Raw genomic sequence first — 13154 nt, forward strand, 5'->3', positions numbered from 1 at the left:
CACCAGTGGTCCTCCATCCTGGCTGCAGGAGTGAAGTGTTAGGGAACTTTTGTAAGATGCTGATGCCTGAGCCCCAACCAGAGATATTCTGATTGAGGAACGCAGTAGGTTCCCAATATTGCACTTTAGGAACTTGCTAAGGCAGAGTTTCAAATAGCTTAGTTAGGAAAAGCCGGAGTGGTCAATGTAACATAAAGCCTCACTACTCAGTGTGGTTTCCAGACTAGGCATCAGTATCATGAGCTGGGAGCATGAATTAAAATTCACATTTTAACAAAATCCTCATGTGATTCTCATCAATTTGAAGACTCGTCTAGATCAGTGCTATCCAACTTTCTTTGATGATGAAAACATTCACCTGGTGCTCACTTCGGCAAGTACATATACTAAAATTGGAACGATACAGAGAAGATTAGCATGGCCCCTGTGCAAGGATGACAGGCAAATTCGTGAAGCATTCCATATTTAAAAAAAAAAAAAAAAGCATTCACTTGTGCTATTCAGTAGGGTAAACACCAGCCACAGGTAGCTAATAAGCACGTGAAATGTGGTGAGTGAAGACTGAGGAATTTTTAATTTAACTTAAATGTAATAAATAGTCACAGGTGGCTATGAGCTACTGTACTGGGCAGGTCTGATCTAAATAGTTCATTCTGGTCAGAGGGCATGAATTTATGGATCCAGATCCATCAACGCAAAAGGAATCTGCGAGAGTCACTGCCAATAGAACTGTCTTCTCCTTGTAATGAAGACAAAAAGCCAGGTGTTAAAAACAATCCATTTATTGAGTTTCAAACTAGTTACACAATTGAAATAATCAGTTTGGCACTACTCTATACAGGCATTATGCCTGTGTATGCTGACACTTAAATACTGTATCAGGACCTCTGCTGGGCTTAGGTCTGTATCGAGTCACTCTGCAAGTAGATACTAAAAAATATACTGTAGTGTTCCTTTAAGGAAGACTGTACAGGGTGTGTTGTAAGATGACATTCACCGACTTGTGAATTACTTGAACCTAGAAGATAACTGGCATTCTATCAATTTGTCATAGGCAAACATGTGGCGCTCGCATTTAAAGATGCACACAAAAAGTTACATAAAAATTCAGACATTCTAACGATAAATGAACTCAAACAGAAACCCCACACCTTAGCTTTTGTAACATGAAAAGATAAAGAAAATAATTTAAAAACACAAAAAATGGCATTCAATTGGTACAAAAGCCAAAAATCACTATAATAAAGAGCTACATGTGAATCTTTACAAATTAATTACACAGTGGTGTTGTGTAAGAGGTTGCGTCTGTACAAAGTCTTGGCAATGCTATGTCTACAGTTTATACAGTCTTTTACATCTATGTAACATTTATTAAACAAGTCAATTAAATATTAAGACTTATTAGTCTCTCAACGATTCTGCAGGCAAAAAAAAAAAAAAAAAAAAAAAGAAAGAAAAAGGAAAACAAACGGGGAAAAAAAAAAAAAGAGAAAAAAAATTACAGAATTTCCACAAACACAGCAGTCCTCCATGAGGTGAAGTATAACAGTTTTCAAAGAGGGTCAAACAATATTGGTGAAGAATACAACCAGTAAAAATCAACCAGTCAGGGTTTTTATTGTTGTTGTTATTTATTTTCAAAATCACACACTGTAAACACACACAACAATCGATCAAAAATTTATTCAGCAAACCCCCGGTTTTTCAGCAATTGCTCTATTACTCAGCACCAAAAACTCCAGCCTGTGGGAAGCACGTGGACACAGAATTCACTTCTGTGTCTTGGTCAAGCAATCCATCAGGTCCTTCGTTGGGTTCAAGACTTGCCCTCCTTTCCTTCCCTCTTCATGGCTCTCCAGACCCAAGGCTCACGAGGCTTCAGATTTATGGCCCACAGCCCTAATACCATCTAAACCCAACAGCCATTTGGAAAGAATTCAGAGTAATTTGAGATGAATGAAATGACAGGACCTGTATGACAGATGGACACTCTCCATTCCAAGTAAACTGTTTCGTAATGAGTTCCTAGACTCTGTCTGGTCTTGGATGCCATGATCATAGTGGGTGATTATTTCTGGTCTGAGACACTGTGGCTTTGTCAGATGCCTCGAAGAAAAGGTGATCAATATTCTGGAAACATTTCTGGGCAAGTCAGGAAATCAAATGGCAGCTGAGAACCTGTGGAACACGGACTAACGAGACCAAACACAGAAACCACCAAAATGACGAGAGCTCAAGAGGGGCAGAGTTTTAAGACCTGCGAAGAGCCACCACCATAGATGATACCTGAGGATCTGGAATTTTTGATGAAAAGAGCTCGAAGTGAGGATTACTCATCTGTATCAAGGAGGAAAAAAAGTTCAATTAGGCAAAAGGACATCCAATTCAAAGAGCCCAAAAAGGAAAATCTTTATTCTACCTATCCCACTAGAAAGGCTTCTGGGTTATTCCTCTCTAATACAGAATGAATAATAAATACTGAAGAATTCAGACGAAATGTTCTCACAACTGTACAGAACCTAGAGTCCCTCGGACAACTCAAAATGTCCAGGACCCACTCAGGAGGCAACTACGAATATGATCTCCCTTCTTTCATCTAACTGTTCCCAGGCCACTAAGCCCACACACGTATAAAGGTCTGAAAGCAGTCAGTTCTCTGGGAACTTTCTTCCACTGGCCATAGCAAGAGCCATGAGAGAAAAAACTTACGAACACCCACTTCTCAGTTAATCAAACCAGTGACATTTGCCTGAGGATGCCAGGCTTCTTTAAACTCTGAACTGTGCTGCCTTACCTTTCTATGCATAATAGCAGGGTGACACAAGGAGGTCAGTGAGAACGAGCAGCTGGTCGTCAGTGAATTGCTGTTTGTGTTCTTGCCAGTTGTCATGGTGTGTCCTTCGGAAATTGGATAAGGTCTTTTTTACGGTCATCTGTAGGGTAGGCAACCCACATACACTTTATTTTAACCTCTCCAGGGTTATATTTAGAATACCTTCAGCTAATTAACAATCCTTCTTGACTTCAGAACCTGACACTTCACTGAGTGCTACAAAACCAATAAACCAATCTTACTTCGAAAAGCCACCAAGCCCACTTCTTTAGAATTTATCACTAGCTGCACTTAAGTGACTAGAACTTACACCACATTATCAAACCAGTTTCAATATACACTTAACATCTGTTTATCAAAGTGAAAAGGACAAAGCATTGGCCTTCCAAGTTGTTTAATTTAGGAACACAGATGTTCACTAAATAATACCATCACAATTTCCTGTTTAATATTAACTCCCAGTTAAGATACTTCCTAAATATACAATGCTAGTGAAATATAAGCATAAAATTTAACTATCCTGACAACACTGACAATACTTCCACTGGACTGGGACTGATAAAAGCTATGGTAATTTCAAAAAAAAAAAAAAAAAAAAAGATGAAGCAGCAGCTGTGGTACTATCCTTGCTACCAAAAGACCTCAAATAAACAAGGTAGCAAAGTCTCTGCAAGATTTTAGTAATTATGGATGAGTAGATGTGGCTCTGGCAGAGGCAGTGGTAGCAGCAGCTTTATCAAAGCAGAAGATCCAGAGTATATAGGAAACTATCAGTATAAATGGTTTCTTACAAAACATCATGGATAACATGTGTGCAGAGAAACTAACAAGGAAGCACTTTACCTCAATAGGCTGAGGATCATTCAGATGTGCACTGAGATTCATAAGAAGCTGGGGCATCCAGGTGGGAACATCATAAGGACTAGAGAGAACACATGCACCGAGTCCTAGCACCCCAGCATGGCGCTTCACCAACTCTGCAAAGGAAACAGCAATATTTGTGCAAATATTCACAGGACTCTACTGCACTTGCTACAGTGAAATGAGTTCTCCATTATGCTAGTTATTTTCAATGTGTGAATTTCTGCATTTAAAATGAACTGGCCTGCATACATATCAAAGACAATTTTGAGGCTAAACTAAAAACACCCTCTGTCCCTCAATGACAGCATAATTATATTTAGGTCAGAAATGTGTCATATATTTGGTAAAACTCACACAGTAATGCCATTTTTGATAAATTCATATCACATGTGAATGTGCAATCCCTGATCCAAAAACAATCACCAATCAAAATTAGATCTTACTTTTCTGGATGTGACTACCCTCCACATGCATCAATTCATCAGGTAAACACACCATATATGCGGAATGTCTGTAGTTCTCAAAATAGAACTGCAATGTGTCTGAATTCCAAAGGGTCTCTATTCTTCCTTTTTAGGATAGAAGTTGCGATAAAGTGCTTCCAAATTCTCACTGTTTTTTAATAAATATGTGTGTATGTATGTGTTTGTAAGTATATCATATATGCACACATGGTAGATAGGGAGTTGAATGTTAAGAAAAAGGGAATTTGGAGTAGTCATAATTATAAACAACACTATTTGGTATAACAAAGACCCAAAACTACTGTAGTACTTAATTATGAAAAAAAAAGTTTTTAAGCAAAAAAAAAAAAACAAAAAAAAAACCCCACAATATACATTGGTATTTTATTAGAAATTGCTATTAGGTAACAATATGACATAATTAAGACCCTACTGTAATCAGGACTGAAGAGATTCCTATTTCAGGTATTTCCTGCAACTGAATAAACTTCCTATTTACTAACAATGTTTCCATGTTTTCCATGATTCTTGTGATTATCTGTAGTCAACACTGGCAAGATCAGATGCTTCTTTGCAATCACATTTAAATTTCTCTTTAAACATGACACAGTCATCAGATCTTATACTACTGTTTACCTTCATGCTCAATTAGAGTGGACACTCCTCTAGAGTAAGCAGTCTTCTCACCCTCTCACCCAATGCCTAGTGAAGTAATGATGTTCCTCTCTCGAAATGAAAGCAAAGTCTGTTTGGTTTACTTAGTTTTTTATCTTAAGTACATCTACACATAAGCTATAAATTCTAAAAACAAATATTTTAGATCCTCCAAAATAACTAGTGCTGGATCTCTCTCTTTATAAGGCTATTTCAGTTGGGAGTGTCCAGACCTGATTTGTTGTAATAGCTGTATGCAGCAGTGGATACGTTCCTTTGCACCTCTCTCAATTTTAGCGTTTACACCCCAGATCTTGCCTTCTATACTCAAAGCTTCTCAAAAGCAGGGACAACTATTCCTGGTACTTAGCTCAGGCCTAGGCACATAAAAGCATTCAGAAAATACTTGCTGAGTAAGCCTGGTTAATCCCCAAAAGGTATGTTCTACCAGTATTGTTACCTGCAGAAGGAATTGTATCTCCCACAAAACCAGGGTCTCGCTTCCTTTTCTTCGGTAGTTTTGTTTTGCAAAGTTGCTCAAAATGAATCTGCATAGGACTGTCCATGGTAAGGAAGTTACACTGCAGCAGACCACTTAAGGTGGTAGCAGCCATTTCTCGAACCTACAGAGATAATCACTTCCATTAGAGGGGAGATCTTAAGCCTGGGGAGGTTAGGACCGTGGTATGGGAAGTGGGGTGGGGACTTGCCCTGATATTTGTATGCAAACTGTATAAATGCTCTTTTGCAGTTTCTTAATAGATATTTCATCAGATTCTCAAAGGGTCTGTGGCCTCAAAATGGATAAAAGTAACTACACTTGGGTTACAAAAGGTAAACATTTAACTATGCTATACAAATTTAAATTTCTCCATGCATTAATTACTCTCCCAGTGACTGACAGTTCTTCACATTAGGGCTATAACTGGAGAAGCAGTGCTAGAGCCTGACATGAAAATAAATCCTTCCTAGACTCTACATCTATTAAAATGACCGCTGCTGTTGTTTTCATTAGTAACAACGATATAGAACAACCATGTTCTATAACTGGCATGTACAGCAGAGACTTATACATCCATTTTATTTACAGATTTCATAGGCTGTTGTCAGACTATAAACACAGTTTATAGAAGTACTAAATGAAGAGTGTATAACAGTCCATTTCAAACTGAAATGCAAACTCCAGTTTGGGGAAGACAAAAAAAGCTATAAAAAGTTATCTCATATAAATCACAAAAATTTCTGCTTAACTGTCATAAAGACAGGCAATAATAATTCGGGGGGAAAAACCACTTAAATACTTTGCTATTTATTCCTTCAAAAGGTTTTTTCTTAAATTTTTCAATGTGACAATTTTGGGGTACTTACTATATCCTTTGCTACTTTATATTATATGAAATACATTATAAAATGTTTTACTACTTCATACTTGGTTGAATTATTTCCTTTCATACAATGATTTATTTTTATACTCAACTAGTGATTATAGTGCTTTCAACTTCTCACTACTATGCTACAAAATAATGTTATTTATATAATTTTTCCATATTGCAATGTATTTTCCTCCTAGGACATGGTTAATTGTAAAAACTGGAATTACTAAATGTCGATGTATATCCAATTTTACTGTTAATTTTGTAGCTATCAGTTGCTTTTCAACAAGCCAGAGCTAGTAACCTATATATGATACAAAACCAATGTGAGTACTAGTTTTAACTTACCAAGTCACTAGCACACATTTTCTCTTTTGGGGGTGGAGAGAACACTAACTTAAGAGTAAGTGAAATGTCTCATTGTTTTAGGTTTGCATTTCTCTGGTCATTAAGAGAAAATTGACTTTTCATTGTTTATTGCTTATGTTGTCTTCATCTACACATATGTGATGCTATCAGCACTATCCACCCCACTGTCTTTTTTGTTTTCTCTTGTTTTTTGGTAGGGAGGAGGTAATTAGGTTTACTTATTATTTATTCTTAAAGGAAGTACTGGGGACTGACCACAGGACCTCATGTATGCTAAGCATGCACTCTTCCACTTGAGCTACAACTTCCCCCTCTATGCTACTAGGTCTTAATGATTTTCTTATGCTAATGTTTTTCTCTAGTTTGAAGGTTGAGCACTTAAAATTGATGAGTTTTTCTAGTATTCTTGTGGTCAGATATGTCCATTCTGGGATTTGCAACATCTATTAACTTAAAGGCTTAGAAGGTCATTCTCTGCTCAAAGTTCACGTAAATATCTAAATTAATTTCTCCTACTTTCTCTAGTTAAAAAACGGAGAGGGGGTGGGGTGATTTACTATCTGGAATGTATTTCAGTGTGAGAGGTTCTAACTGATTCTTTTTCTCCAAACTAGTAACAAATTACCCAAATATCTCTTTCCCAGTAGTAGGGTCTACTACCAGTAGTTCTGAGATTTTTTTGTTCCAAGAGTCAGTCTGTTCATGTCTATAATTAATTAATTTTATAAGGCGAGGGGAAAGTTTTTAGCTTTTTTATACGCAAAAAATTTTCCATCTAAAAAATTTTCCTTTAAATCTAATAATTTTTTTAAACATTTCACATTTAGATTATTTATATAGTTTTTTAAAAATATTATCCTGAATAGTTCTGGCTAATTATTACTCAGTATATATTTTTGAAATGATAGCTTTAATAAATGTTATGGTTATATTTACAGTAACAGCTATGTTTAAGCCTGCTACATGGAACAAAATATAAAAATAATCTATAGAAATGTTCTAAAACAAGGTACATTTTACCATAATATTTACAGGTAGGAAACACTGACTTTTGAGATTTCCACCTTTCCATTTCCATTCCTTTAACTTTAATTTAAAAAAAAAGGAGTAAGTTAAAAAACTTTACAGATAGTTAACAAATATTTTAATTGCTTGTCAGAGTTATAACCACTGCGTACCCTAGGAACTAGACGTATCAGCTCCCAGAACACAGGAAAGCTAGGATGCAAAATGAACAGGTTCATTAAGGAGTTGGAGAAATTTCCATTCCCAGTTTCCTGTGGATACAATCTGTTTTCAGTGCTCTCAAATAAAATATATATAATTACTGGGAGCTCCACTACATGGAAAACCCATGAAGTCCACAAAATTTATTAAAATAAGCAAAAATTTCACAGAACTTTCAACTATATTTTCTTTACCTATGGTCAATTTAGAAAATTATATCTTATTCCATGTTTATTACAATATGTTTTTCTTGTATTAGGCTAATTTGAATAGATTTGTCTTTTTGTACAAAATATTAATGTAACCTCACCACAAAAGCTGACTTAACTTCTCTGCCAAGGAAACTAAAGAGAGAAAAGAATCCTATCTTAAATCTACTGGATAAAAGCATCTATGTGTAGATTTTCATTCTCTTGAAACTGCCCTCATACACATCCCTATTAGTCCATTAAAAACAGTAAGATAAGTAGAGTATTATCACTCACAATTTCATAGATGAGAAAACTCTGGTTCACAAATGTTCTGCCCAACTGCAGAGAGAAGCCAGAGCAAGAAGATGCCCAATGTTTGTTTCCACTTGTACTATAGGAAATCACGATTAGGGTATCAAAACTAATCACATAGGGCTATGTTAAAACTTAAGTACTTTTAATAATTTATGCTTATGATTTATAACCTATCAGTGTATAAATACTTCTTAAAAGGGGGACAATAATGCTTTCTTTAAATTTATTAAATTTCAATTTGCTATAACCTAAATTTTACCTCTAGCTGTTCATCCTCCAAAAGGCTTATAACCAGCCACCTGATGTCTTTAACTGCATCTTCATTGTTTAGGAAAATAAAGAGGTTATAAAACACCATGGTCTGGAGGTAGGTCAGTACTGTATATCTAGCATGCCAAGAACTGCTTCTTGCTGTCTGTGAATGAGAATTAAGTAGAAATAATGAAAACCAGTGCTGACAAAAACACAAGATGACAGCAAAGTTACACAGAGAAAATACAATCTTCTAACAGAATTCTACTCTTACAGGTACAGCTGGAGCAAGCTCGTCTTGTATTTCCTTCTAAATAAAAGGCTGCACAAGCTAGTTCAGGTAGAGTCAGTTATTCAGAATGTATGAATAGTTGAGAGTAAAGGGAAACAAACACATAGATAAAAATTAATTTTAGAAGAGAGAATTATTTAGAATTAATGATGCTAACTCCTCCAAGGGTTGTACATTATTTTATTTTACTTTTGATAGTAGCGAGTACGGTAATGAAAGCAAACAAGACTGAGAACTACTACATTCTACTGCAAAAAAAAAAAAAAAAAAAAAAAAGGAAAGGAAAAAAATATATATCATTTGGGGCTGTTACAAAATATCTTTCAGTAGTTATCAAACTTAAAAATCTGAAAACCATGGGAACATGTTCATTTTTATACTATACAGCATATGTATGACCTGGCTAAAGCTGAGCACACAGTGCAACCAGAAAATATACACTCCCTTAAGTCTTCCAACCACAGATCAGACAATATAAGTGAATAAAATAAAGGGGAAATGGTAAAAGGGAATGCCCATCCCCCTCCCTCATAAGCACCTTGTATTCAAGGTGCCCCAATAATTAGCTCTTTGTGTAAACAGGTAACTTGGGGGCTGAGTGACCTGACCAAGGTCACAGAAGTTGGTGGCAGAGCCAGGTAAAGAATCTAAACCTGTTTCTTTGGTCAACGTAAGTCTTCTCTTGTACTAGAGGAAAATTCAAAATGAACGCAAAGATCAGGTATTGTGTGTACTGCAGCTGACAATGTGAAATTCTCAGAATAGTAAACCAAAATTCTAATGAAAGATGTAAGTATTTGTTACACACTTACTTGTTTTAGCACCTGAAGTACCAAAGGCACTTGATGAGGGTAAAGCAACCCCTGAGACATTAGTGATAAACATAACTTTGCATCTCTTTTCAGTTCATCATAGCTATTGTCATTCTCCACTGGGGCAATCTAGAGAACAATAAAACAAACCAAAGACATAAGTGGAAAACTTGCCAATAAATACAAAGGCATCCTTACATGAACAAAATCACACTTCTACTTTTAACAAATTCTACAGAAAAATCCAAACATATACAAAGCTAGAGGACAGTATAATAAACCCCCATGAATCAATCACCCCTTCAACAATGACAGATTCATGGTTAGTCTTTTTATTTTTCATTCCCCTCTGGTTCCCTTTCCCCCAATTAAATTATTTGAAGCAAATCCCAGATGTAATTCATCCATAAATATTTTATTGTTTATCTCTAAAAGATAAAATTTCTTATAAAAATGTGTAATGACATCATACATAAAATTCATTATAGTTATAACATAAAATATTCAGTAGTAGTGCTCTAATTTCCCCAATTATTTCACACTTGTGTTACTACAACTGTTTTTTGAGAAACTGGTTCAACATAATGATCACTTGACACTGCATTTGGTGTATCTCTCTTAACAATTAAAAATATTTTTAAAAAGAATCTATAAATTCCCCCCACCACTTAAAATTCCTTTTAAACAAGCATTTCTTTGCATACCTATTAACAAACGGGAACTTAACCATACCTTTACTGTGACAAAGATTCTATCTTTGACCAAACTTTAGACAGGCTCCTCTGAGCCCAGATGTAGCAAGGATCTGATCAATCTGTTTTGAGAGCATCCCTTAGCATCTATATCTGATCAAATTCCTCATCTGTTACCCTTGAAAATCTGATCATCCTGACCTGCTCTCAGCCTCAGCAAGAATCCTCCACCTCTGAAGTCTCTTCTTAATAATTTTCCTAATACTTGTTGGTTAAATATCCCCAGCTGTCTTTGCTGTATTCAGAGTTGAGTCCAATCTCTCTCTCCTACTTAGACAGCCTACACCTATCACTGCAGTCCTGAATAAAGTCTTCCGTATGATTTTAACAAGTGTCAAGATAATTTATTCTTTAACAACTGGTCCTCCAAGTTGAATATATTAATTCTCTGTGATAATGTGTCCAGTGTTTGATGAGAATAATTTCTTTTAGCAGCCTTTATTAAACCAAGTATATGAGATTTCATTTCAAATCAGTGGAGAAAAGATGTATTATCTTGAAAATTAAGCTGCTCTACACCAACATTTAATACAACTTTGACATAAATTTTACATCTTATGCTGCAAATTTAAATGTAAAGATAAAAATCACAAAAATGTTAGAAGAAAACAGAACTGCTTATAAAAAATAATCCTGGATTGGCATAGTTCAAAACATCATTTAAAAATAAAGAAAATTATAAAAACAGAACTCATTTAAAACACAACAGAAAACAGGCAAAATAGAAGAAAGCCGGCAGGAAATTCAAATAGCTATATGTGAAGATAGTCTGATTAAAGAAATACAGTGATTTATTATATCTATTTAAGCAGCAAAGATTTTAAAAATATCAAGAGTTGTGGGGAAAGAGAGAATACAATACAGACTCTTTGGAGGGCAGTATCCAACATAATTACTTTTACCCAAAAATTTTACACACATTAATTATCCCACAAATATACTCATATTTGCAAAATACTGTGAGCACTGTTTTTAACAACCAAAAGCTGGGAATAACCAGAGTGCCCATCAGTAGAAAACTGGTGAAATAAGAGGCAATTGTGTAGAAAGATGGTCATCATAATATCAGGTTTAAAAAAAAGTCAATTTGCAGATAAAATAGTTCCATTTTTTGGTAAAAAATCCCACATACACCCCAGTGCAGTGTATAGCACAGCTGTGTTCACAGGCAAAGGTATAAAAGGATATACACCAAAGAAACAAAGCCAGTGTAAGGATTATTACAAATAACCAACAGTCCAAATCTCTAGGCAATGTATAGAGTTGTTTTCCTTTGCCAATTAATTCACCCACAGAAAAAATGACATGATTTAAGTTTGGCTAGTTGAACTGCAGTATAAAAAAGAAGATATGCATTTGCTCGCAGGCCTACCATTACCATCAGAAAAATTTAAGGTGACTCACTCACCTGCTGACTCAGTATACCATTCAAGAAAAAAATGTGTTTTACGAATGAAATTAAGACATAATATTCTCATGTTTAGAATGGGTTAAAATGTTCCACTAAAAACAGCAAAATTCTGAAATCCAACAGACAAACTTCACTATATAGAGTACCATGATCCAAAGCCCTAACAGCAAATTAACCAGTTACAGATGTAAGACAACAACTCATGTGGGACAGACTACTTCTACGTGCTAGTGAGATAAAAATCTTGGATAATTCATTCTGCAGTGAATATATCTATAAGCAACACTACTGTTTGTGGAATGAAAGCTTTTTCTGTTACAAAGTAAAGCCTCTAAGTTTAGAAGAATACTTTGATTAGTTCATTTCAAGAAATCACAAGAAATACTATCTATAATTCTCTATCAGCAACTGCTTTTTAGATAAATTTACCTGAATCTCAGTTGACTCACTTTGACTCACTTCTCAATTTTCAACTCTGATATTTTCCTAAAAGCATTATTTTTCTTTTTATTTATTATATGACTTTTAAAAAAATATGACTTAAAAGAGCACATGTGTACACCGTAATTTTCTAAGAATCACCATGTATGGTTATAGAAAAGCTAAGACCCAGACAATCTTAAAGTTTAGGAGTATTTTTCTGGCACCAAATGGGGTGGATTAGCCCTTTCATAAAAAAATATATGCTATAATCTTCCTTCCCATCGATGGGGGGAGGGGGGAGTTTAAAAATAGAAAAGAAAAAAAAAAGTCCTATCTGCAACAATTTGGATGAGTCTGAAGGGAATTACGTGAGTGAAAAAAGACAATTATAAAAGGTCACATACCTCCTTTTATATGACATTCTTGAAAGGACAATTACACAGATGGAGAGCAAATTAGTGGTTGTCAGGGGTCAGGGACGGTGAGACAGGGAGGTAGGTGTGACTGCAAAGGGGTAGCTCAAAGAGATTTTTGTGATGATGGAGTGTTTCTGTATCTTGATTATGGTGGTGTTTTTACCACACGTGTGATAAAATGACAATTATACACACATTGTACTGGTTTCAATTTTATGATTTTTTGAATGTCCTACAGTTTAAAAAAATGTAACCATTGGAGGAAATTTGAGTGAAGGGTACATGGGACCTCTTTGTACAATCCTTGCCTACTTCCTGTGACTCCTTCAAAATATAAAGTTTGGGGGGAAAAGTCTATGCGCACAAAGTTTGGGGGCTTTCTTCTTCAGTATTGCCTATTATTTTCTTTTGCTTTCTGGCCATAATGTAGAACAAACTGATCTATATCGATTTGGGTTTTCCTTAAGACTTGAAATAAGGATGTTTTAATGGTCATTTGTGGCAGA

The 13154-nt window shown here is 35.3% G+C and overlaps 1 protein-coding gene and 1 non-coding gene across 3 annotated transcripts in view; one reads left to right on the forward strand and one right to left on the reverse strand.

Annotated features, from left to right (window-relative positions):
- Window positions 1-361: 361 nt before the first annotated feature.
- Window positions 362-469, forward strand: LOC116669071. The gene has a single exon (XR_004326459.1). It is a non-coding gene; the product is annotated as a U6 spliceosomal RNA (small nuclear RNA).
- Window positions 470-766: 297 nt separating this feature from the next.
- PSME4 (proteasome activator subunit 4) overlaps window positions 767-13154 on the reverse strand; it is an 85412-nt gene continuing 73024 nt past the window's right edge. For both annotated transcript variants that reach the window (XM_006174442.3, XM_032497557.1), the window contains 6 exons: window positions 9647-9775; window positions 8550-8705; window positions 5276-5438; window positions 3677-3810; window positions 2795-2933; window positions 767-2337 (listed from right to left, as the gene is read on the reverse strand). In XM_006174442.3, coding sequence (XP_006174504.2) covers window positions 2799-2933; window positions 3677-3810; window positions 5276-5438; window positions 8550-8705; window positions 9647-9775 — 717 coding nt within the window. In that variant the 3' untranslated portion in view covers window positions 767-2337; window positions 2795-2798. The remainder of the gene's footprint in view (window positions 2338-2794; window positions 2934-3676; window positions 3811-5275; window positions 5439-8549; window positions 8706-9646; window positions 9776-13154) is intronic.

Source organism: Camelus ferus, chromosome 15 (genome assembly GCF_009834535.1).
Source record: "Camelus ferus isolate YT-003-E chromosome 15, BCGSAC_Cfer_1.0, whole genome shotgun sequence".
NCBI lineage: Eukaryota > Metazoa > Chordata > Mammalia > Artiodactyla > Camelidae > Camelus > Camelus ferus.